Below are 10000 nucleotides of genomic sequence, written 5' to 3' on the forward strand. Positions count from 1 at the left end.
CAGCTTGCAAACTGCAAAACCAATTAATGGAGAAATACCATAATCAAATATGTTGTTTGAGGATGTTGTCTCAGTCTTGAGGTTTATTTCTGCTCTCTCTCTCCCAGGTACAACTTTACTACTGTTCTGTGCAAGTGGAACCTACCATGCACAATACACAGGCAACATGTCGCTATGACATTAACCCTCCTCTATATTTCTTTAGGGTGTTCAATCTTAATTTTATATTTATGTGGCAAAATAATTATGTTTGAGACATGACAGCTAATAAAGGCCTGTAGCATAAACGCTGTTGCAGAGGATTTAAAGATCCTCATCCAAATACCAACTTGATGTACAATATGAGCAACAAAGCTCCAACACATAGGACTGCCGAGTAATCACAGAATACTATATAGTTATATAAAAGCTCTGAGTGCTATATTTACTTTGAGGTCACCAATAGTGGTTGGAAGCAGTGTTGCTGCAATTTTCGGTCCCAGACAAAGCTCCTCTCTGACATCCCGAGGAACATTATACAGGATTCGTGCAGACTTTGACTTAATCAAGTGCAAGTTGTAAAAATCATTTGCCATTTTCAGTGTTTCAGTAGCTATATGGGCCCCTCCACAACCGCTGCCCCCTCCTTCGCCTCCCTTTGTTCTCTCCAGCTCTAATAGGTTTTCCCCTGCCACACACAATTCACTTTTTTTTTTTTTCTTCCCAGCTCCCCATCCCTCCCACACCCCCTTTTAGTGCAGTGCCCAGTGTCGACTGGAGCATTTGAGCAATTTGAAATTAAAGCAAACAATGGGCAGGCACTCCCAGGGACCTCTCGCTCACCATATTACACGGAGGACGCTCGTGTGCTCTTGCGCATTATTGGCAAGTCATTACGTTTCTCTGGAAACCAAGAGCGGGAGCTCGCTCAGAGGAATCGGTGATGCAAGCAGCAGCTGAGTGCTTGGAATAGCATGTGTGTTTGTGTGTGTTTGTGTGTGTGTGTATATGTGTGTTCTGGAGAATCCTTGGCAACAGCATGGGGATGCTGTCAAAACAAAACTGTATATTGACATGTCTGATATGCAGCTTGATATAGGATTCTCAATGCCCATTTAGTTTTTCTTGAAAGATAAAAGGTATTCATTGCTGTTTGAAGTCTGTACGCTCACCAGGCCTGCACAATATTACTCTCATTCTTAATCATTGATTCTCAATGGCATTAAACATAAGATATTATATATATTATAAGTTCCAACCCAAGCTGTTGATTGTCAAGAGGTGAAGTTATAAAAAATAAACTATCATTCAAACTTTTTGCATTTAAGGGCTTTTATTTTGTTCCTGAAAACCTATAATTGTCATTGACTTTAAAACTGTTGTTAATAAACTTGTTGTTCTCGTGTACTTTGTGCTGTAATGGTCAATATAGTTATAAATGTCATGTTTTTTTAAATTACCTAAATATTGTCATGTTATGTAATAAATGAATTTACCAAAATTGAATAAAACATCTATAAAGCCTGATTTTTACAAACATAAATGAGATCTGTAGAACATTCTGCATTACAGCTTGAAAATTAATTATTAAACCTCTTGCAAAATTACAAATATCCAGTCGTCCTATAGAGTGTTGTGACATCTGAATGGATTCTTAGAGGATAAGATGAAACAAATCTTGAATGTAGGTAAAGGCCATAGAAAAGGGAACATCAGCAGCTGTCCAGAATTTACTGAAATAATCGATGTGAGTGTTTCGTCTGCTTGACAATACACCAAAAAAAGGTTTTCTGTAGGTGTGAACACACACAATTCATCCAGGCCAGCAACTACTAATGAAACCAATTATTTTCATTATTGATTATTCTGCCAATCAATTTCTTGATTAATCTATTAATTATTTAGTCGATAAAATCAGTCGATTGCAGCGAGGTCACCCTTGTTTTATGTTTTTAGCAAATATAAAACATTTTTATTATTTTCCAGAACCCAAGTTGACTCATTCACATGTCTTGTTTTGTCGAACCATCAGTCCAAAAAATATAAATAACGAAATGATTTAATAAGAGAGAGAGAGAGAGACACCACATCATCATATTTGACAAGTTCAAACCAGAGCTTGATTTTACTTATTTGATTTATTTAAATCTTACATTATAACAACATTATTCTCACACTGAAGGTGAAACCTCTGATTTTTAATCTCAAACAGGGAATATTCACATTTGTTTTCAATGCAGCTATGCTCTATGCATCATAAAGTAATCTTAGACAAACATGAACGACATCTGGGAAAAATTCTGCATTACAGTTTGAAAATGAATTATTATGTGTAACATAATTACACATATGCACAGTCCTCCTATAGAGCAGTATAGTGAAGTGACAGTGAGATCCAAATAGCTTCTTACAGAAATACTAAAGTAGGTCTACAAATACCTCCAAAGTGTACTTAAGTACAGTACTCCACCCTAGTAATCCAAAAGCACAATACAAATAATAGTAAAACACTGACTGAGGTAACATTTTACAATGCATACTTTAACTTATGAAGCTGCTTTAAGTACATGTTGATTATAATACTTACTTTTACTTATGTTTTGAATGCAGTACTTTTACTTGTAGTGGAAACTTTACAGTGTGTTATTAGTGTTTTTAAGGATCTAAATACATCCTCCAGTAGAGCACACAGTCAACATTCACCAGTTTCCTGAACACCTTGCTGTTACCAGTTCTCTGTCCTACCTGCATGTTGCTACAGAGTTGTTGACAGTGAGTCGAGCAAAGCGAAGTCTCTTCACCACAAAGTTTCAAACCCTCTCGGCCATGTGGAGCCAAAATGGGACGTTGATCTCGGCGGTCCAATCACATCCGTGTTTTACTTCCTGTCAGAGGGCACGCGCACACACGCGCCTTGCGTCATTACGTATTTCCTGTTCTCTACGGAGTCCCCCCTCTTCTCCTCACCGCCGCGCGCCGTGAAGTGGATGTTTTGGTGAGAAAATACGGTGTCGAAAAGGGACGTAAATATATTTAAAACATGACATTTCGACCGAGTGGGACCTAAAGCTGCGTAGCAGAGGAAAGAGGGGCGTCTTCGGCGAAGGTTTCGGTTTATCTTTGCATCGTATTCTTCCGCATGTCCGCTTTCTTCGTATATGGTCTCCGGCGAGCGTTGTCTGGCGGTGGACGACGAGTTGTCGACGAATAATATGAAGGAGATGATCGGCGGTTGCTGTGTTTGCTCTGACGAGCGAGGCTGGGCGGAAAACCCGCTAGTTTACTGCGACGGACACGGCTGCAACGTTGCTGTGCATCAAGGTAAGCTGTGCTCGTTAGCTCGGCTAGGAGTTAGCATTTAGCTCACAGGCTAGTTAGCTTTATTGCAAGGTTATGGAGCCTCCTCCTCCGCCTGCCCCCAGCAAGGCCAGGCCGAGGTCAGGCTCATGCAGCGGGACTGTCCACTGCTCTGGCTTCAAACTCTGTTTAATCTGCTGTAGACGGTAGTTGACAGCTGCTTCACGAAAGCTATTCTGGCTGCAAGTCGCGCTCGTTTCCCTTGTATCCCTGTCATGTGGGCTATAGAGAAGGAGGGATACTCACCTCCTGTCAAAAGGTGTAAACTTGCGCGCAAAGCTCCCAACGAGGACTTTAAAGCATGTGATTCGGCCCACTGACTGAAAAACTAGTCCAAACTGAATATAGAGGGACACTAATCTAGTGAGTACTAATTGAGAGTTTAACGTAGTGATGGTTTCTAATAGATGCATGTTAGCTTCTAGCATTGTTGTGACAGTGATACGAGAGACTTTATTGCCACCCATCTATAAACAGTGCACCACAGCACATTTCCCTGGTCCCGGTTCAAAACAAAAGAGTGAACACAACAACATGAAATAAAAAAAGATACAGAACACATAGAGTGCAATAATATAAAAATATAAATACTGTAAATACTTGTAAACAAATACAGTGCTGCCAAGACACTGCTCACCCAAGATGACTCAGGCGATGACGTTCATTGTTTACAAATTTAGCAGCTGGCCATGTGAAACGCAGAGTATTTGAAATATCAGCAGCACTGAACCCATGCAGATGCCTTTCAATGTATTAACACAAGGTTTATTTGTAACAATTAGTTAGTGTATGGACTGTTGAATAGGCCTGACAGGAGCATGTCTGAGCCAGCAGTTCTAGTTCAATCAATTTGACCCACGTGTTTCTCTTTGTTGTTGTAGAAACTAACCTTATGTATTATTAATAGCAATCTTATTATTATGTTGTTATTGCATACACAAATATAGCTAAACCTCTTAGCCTGTTATTTTGTATTTTACATTGCAGTTGCATCATTCCAGCCTCAGCAGCAAAGTTATTTTTAGTGGATTGTGATACTTTCAATGTCAAATGTACACCATCAAGCATCGCAACAAATGTGTTTTGAAGCCTTAACAACTACAAAGTATTTCTAAATATAGAAAGCTGGGATTGTGGTGTGGAATGTTTTGGATATCAGACCACAGATTAAAAGCTTCAAAACAGAATGTGGTCTTGTTCAAATTCATTGGTTTAAAAATGAACTATGCCGCAGACTGTATACTTTATTTAATGTATAATACTTTGCAGAGACACATTGACTGGTTGGAAGTAGGCGTGTACGAAACACTACACTTGAATATCCTAATATTATATTTTGTGATACTGTATGAATTCTGAAAACGATCAATTTTTAAATAATAGTTCAAAAATATATACACCGTCTGTGTATACAGTAGGCTATATGTATATATGTAACAATCTTTGTTTACATTTTTCTAACTTATTTTGTTTACCTAAAGAATCCTGCAAGTACTTTTATTATTTTTCACTGATATAGCGAAATGTTAATTCCTTTGCTCAGATTGCACAAAAGTAGTGCTTTGACAAAAAAACAAAAACACTTTTTTAACTTAGTTTTTTTGCATATGTTCTTTATACTATGATCCTTTTTCTAAAATAAGATTATTATTTTAAAATCATAATATACCGCCTTGCTTCCAGTATCACACTGTTTTGAATAGTAACCCCTGTATCATGATTTGCCAATACACAGCCCTCGTTGGAAGCCGCCACTTCCTCCTCTGGTGAATTACTGGGAGCAGAGAAGCTTTGCTGTGTTAGTTAAGAAAATACATGTTTTTGATTCAGATAAGCAACAGTGCTCTGTCATTTTTAATGTGTTACCATGTGCAGATCTGCCCCCGAACCTCAATTATGACAGCGTCTGTTTTAAACTGAACGTGTTTGACTGATAAGATTAACTAACAACATTCAACAACATCCAATGAGTGGCTTATTTCTGCATTTCAGTAATCACCAGACATTAATCTGTTGGAGCTTTTATTTATTTGAATAATTTTGATGTCTGTCGGAACATTGGAATTTATTTAAACCATAGAAGAGATGTATGTAAAAGAAATAAAGAAAACAGGAGAGATGAGGGGGGGGCTTCACTAAGACTGTGAAAATGTGTGACAGTACATTTTGGAAGATGTACTGTACAAGAAGTTGCAATGTTGCATTGCAATGCACACAGAAAACAATGCAAGTTATCCCAACTATATATATAATTATTGAGTAAAATCATTTTCTGACAGGTCGTTGTTGAACAACTGTCACTTTTTTTCCCCTCCAATGTTGGACAAAAGATCAGCATGTAAGTCAAAAATGTTCCTCGTTTAAATCATGGCATTTAAATGAATACTTTATCTTGTAATTTAGTATATGTACCTTCACAATCTCTTAATATTTATTAACTGCAGCTTCACCGATAAATCGATCGACAAAATCATTAATAATTGATTAATCATTAAAGTAATTTTGAATGCAGAAAATGACAGAACGTGCGGTTTTCAGCTCAAATATGGAAATTTCCTGCCTTTTCCCTTCTTTTTAATATCACATTAAACTGAATATGTTTGTGTTTTGGACAGACAAAACAAGACATTTAAAGACATCACCTTGGACTTTGAGAAACTGAGATGGACATTTTTCAATACTTTCTGACATTTTATACTCTAAACGAAGAATCCTGAAAAAATAATAATAATCGTATTAATGATTAATAAAAACATGTCTCTTGTGTGTTTCAGAGCTCCTCTGAATCTTAGAGAAAACCTTAAAATAACATCAAACATCCACTTTCCTATGTGCTTTTGGTTAGTATGCCAACAAATACAAAATGGCACGTTTTTAAACTCCGAGAGCCATAATCAATCAAATGTTCGTGTGTGTGTGTGTGTGTGTGCAGAATATCCTAACCAAGTGCTACTTGATGTCACGTCTGCAAGTCTGGGCACCAGTTTCTTAATTTGTACTCCGTAACCTTTTGGGTGTTTTGTTCTCATAAATCTGGATTATAGTTGTTTATTCCGTTGGATTATGGGCTCCGGTCAGATCAGAGATACTTTGAAAATGTGTGGAGGTAGGCTATTTAAGATGGCACCTCCTGTACGGCAACTTCCAGTCTGAGTCATGTAATCATCAGTAAAATCAAGGAGAAGGGACTCAGTGGGTTCTTGAAGGTGCAGTCCATCTTGTAAATCATGTTGTTTGCTAATGCAGTTAAGAAATATTAAGAATAGACAGAACATCGTAGGATATATGAAAGTAGAGAGATATCAATAGTCTCTCAAACCTTGTGGGCCTGTTCATGCAGCCTCCACACAGCAGGGAGTCAAATAAAAGTGTAGCTTCTACCTGTCATTGTGAGTATTTTGGTCTCATCTCTAAAATGCAGCTGTAAACCTTTTTCATGGAAATGTAGGAGGTCAAGTAAAGATTGTGGACGCTGTGAATGCAACCTCTTTATGTATGGTGCAGCACGCTTGGCAATATTAACAGAAGGCAAACAATTATCATTGATGCCTACAAGTGTTGACAGTAACAATGTATTACCAGCAGTTCTGCCATTGTCCTAATGGCTTAAAATATTTTGTAGTGCAGCAAACTGTGTCAGCTGTCAGTACAGTGATATAAAAACAACAGCAGTCTGTCGGATCAAAATACGGCTCAGTTCTGCGTTCAAACCGGTTCAGTCACAAGTTTGCCTTCTGGCACTAACAGTGTTAGAGGAGATTGTAGGATATTGTAAAGATGTTATCAAGTGTCTTCATGTTCGGTGTGATTTCATTATCACTACGTAAATGAATTCTGTGGTATAAATGTCGTCTTTTGTTGTGGTTGTGATGACTTACTTTAACGCCCCCCCCCCCCCCCCCCCTCTCTGTTCAGCCTGTTATGGCATTGTGCAGGTGCCCACTGGTCCTTGGTTCTGCAGAAAGTGTGAATCTCAGGAGAGAGCAGCCCGTGTGGTGAGTCACACAATCCCTCTATCCATTCATCATTCATGAGTGAACTCCTGGAATAACAGGACTGTCTGGCACTAGATGGCCGACCTCATGCTCTTTAAAAGTGCTATAATTATAAATGCTCTGAGATAGTAGCGCATCTTGTATCACTGAGACACTGTAGTATTTCAGTACCAAGGGTAATCAATATCACATGTTCTGATGAGAAAATGTCTTTGATGAGGTTCTGAATGTGAGTTGTCCACTTACACACTTTTAGCTGTGTGAGGAAACGCAAAGCGAGACAGAGGGTCATTATTGCCTGTTATGCCTAACATGTGTTTGCAGAAGGGCTGCAACCAACAATTATTTTCATTAAAGATTAATCTGCTGATTTTATTTTAGATTAAATGGATACAAAATGTCAGAAAATGGTGAAAATGTCTCTCCCAGTTTCTCAAAGTCCAAGTCTTGTTTTTCAATCCCAAAGAGTTTCACTTTGAGATGAAATAAAACGGAGAAAAGCAAGAAGTCTTCATACTTAAGAGCCTGAAAACAGCATTTTACGATTAATCGATTATCAAAATAGTCTATCAATTATCTATTCGATTTGTCGACTTCTCGTTGCGTTGCAGTGCAAACAGTATAGCTGAGAAAGTCACATGTCATTTCAATGGACTGCTCGGTAAAAGAAATTCAAATGAAAATAAATGCTTAATGTGTTCGAGTCAGTTTTGTTTGTGTTTATTTTGCTGAAACGAGATATAAAAAAACTAAAACCTTGCAATGCGCTTACAGTTGTAGATGACAAACAATAAATATTGTGTATCTTACTGGATATATTTGGATGTCTTGGAAGCTGTCGGTTACATTATTGAAAATTGACTGTTTTTGTGTATATGTGACGTCTCCCGCTGACCTCAGCCGGCCTGCCACCTGTATCTGCACCAGTCACCATCATATTCCACTGAATGATATTTAATCCTGATTTGAAAGCTTTATAAAAGATTATCTTAAATGCTGTTCAAGTGTTTTCAGTTCACCAACACTACCACATAGCATTTGTTGTGTGTGGCAAACATTAAAGAGACTGTTCACCCCAAAATCAAAAATACATCTGTTCCCTCTTACCTGTAGAGCTATTTATTAATCTAGATTGTTTTGGTGCGAGTTGCAGCGTGTTGGAGATATCGGCCGTAGAGAGAAAAACATGATGACCCGGCTACTCGAGATAATCCACAGACCTTGTTGTTAGCAGTTTTTATGTAGGTACTATTTTCTTTCTACTGACCTACACTCACAAACCACATCACTGCGCAGATGCGTCTACTCATGGACAAGAGGCTTGTGACCATGTAATCATTAATGCAGCTCTGCTAGGCTTAGCTGTAATGTAAGATAGCTCAGGTGAGCAAATAGTATACGAGCACGTGCTCTCAATGAGGTCTGTGGATTATCTTGAGTGACCAGATCATCATTTCTGTAAAGAGACTTTGCTGTTGAGTATTTCAAATGTGTTTTTTGGCGCTTTGAGCTCCACAAGCCGAGCGCCAGCTAGTTCCATTATATTGGAGAAAAGACAGACATCTCTACGGCCAATACCTCCAGCACTCAACACCAAAACAATCTACATTGATAAATAGCTCTACAGGTAATACGGAAAATATGTATTTTTGATTTACCTAGTCTGCATCGTAACAGCGACTGAATGTGGCTAAAGAGTTTCCATATTTTACGTGTTCTGTTTGTGAAACTTGGTGCTAAAGCCACAAACTGGCACGGCGTGCTGAGTTTCAACTTCATATGACCTCGGCAAACTTCTAAGGAGCTGTCGAGATTTTGTCAGGACAAGATTTACTTGCGTAGTTGTTGATACAGGTGCTAGGAATGATCTGCTGACTTGCTGTATTCATGTGTTCACATAGTGCCAAGTTTCTCTTGCAGAAATTTAGCAGGATAACTAGGTTTTCCTCTAACCTCTTAACCTGATGAAGGAAACCAGGTTTCTCATTTACATGGCATTTAAGACATGAGTTAAGGGAAGAACTTCAACAATAACCAGGTCACTGAAGTGCATGTAATTGCTATGAGCAGTGTCAAAGTGAACAACATCTTCACGTCGCAGCCGATGCGTAAAGTGTCTGATGTGCATTCCTGTGCAACTGAAATGGGTTAGAAATAAATTAAAAGTTGATCTGAAGTCCGCAGGTGCCGAGTTCAGACAAATTGTGGATTGAAGAGTAAATAAAGAAATTATTAAACACTTCTCAAACAGAACTTTTTAGTAAATAAATGATATTAATAAGTTAAAGATGGATATTTTAAAACCTGTTCAGGAAAGAGGATTTTTAAGAGCTGGAGTAGAAGCTACTTTACTATCTTATAAAGGAAGAAGTATGGCTGCAACACTGGAAACATTATGCATTTATTGAACTGAATTAAAAAAAACTTGCTGTGGGGATATTTGCAAGTTCTCCTTCCATTCATGTTGACTCGAGCGGAGTCAACATGAATGGTGATGACTCAGCAAAAAAGCCACACCCTCAAAGCACGGTAAACGATAAGGGGGTCCATGTTTCAAGACGGGTTGTGTGGGCTGCTGTCATCCCCCCAGACCCCCGACGCACTGTTGGATGAATCATGTGAAAAGTTGAATTGTCAGGCTCAGAGCAGCAGAAATACTTACCTGCAGA

At 38.4% G+C, this 10000-nt stretch overlaps 1 protein-coding gene across 4 annotated transcripts in view; it reads left to right on the forward strand.

Moving 5' to 3' along the window:
* The first annotated feature begins 2875 nt into the window (after positions 1-2875).
* Positions 2876-10000, forward strand: part of mllt10 (MLLT10 histone lysine methyltransferase DOT1L cofactor) — a 40630-nt gene continuing 33505 nt past the window's right edge. The window contains exons 1-2 of one of the 4 annotated variants that reach the window (XM_029457584.1): positions 2876-3300; positions 7252-7331. In XM_029457584.1, coding sequence (XP_029313444.1) covers positions 3138-3300; positions 7252-7331 — 243 coding nt within the window. In that variant the 5' untranslated portion in view covers positions 2876-3137. The remainder of the gene's footprint in view (positions 3301-7251; positions 7332-10000) is intronic. The other 3 variants (XM_029457588.1, XM_029457585.1, XM_029457587.1) reach the window with 3 other exon arrangements.

This window comes from Cottoperca gobio, chromosome 20, assembly GCF_900634415.1.
Source record: "Cottoperca gobio chromosome 20, fCotGob3.1, whole genome shotgun sequence".
In the NCBI taxonomy this organism is placed as follows: domain Eukaryota; kingdom Metazoa; phylum Chordata; class Actinopteri; order Perciformes; family Bovichtidae; genus Cottoperca; species Cottoperca gobio.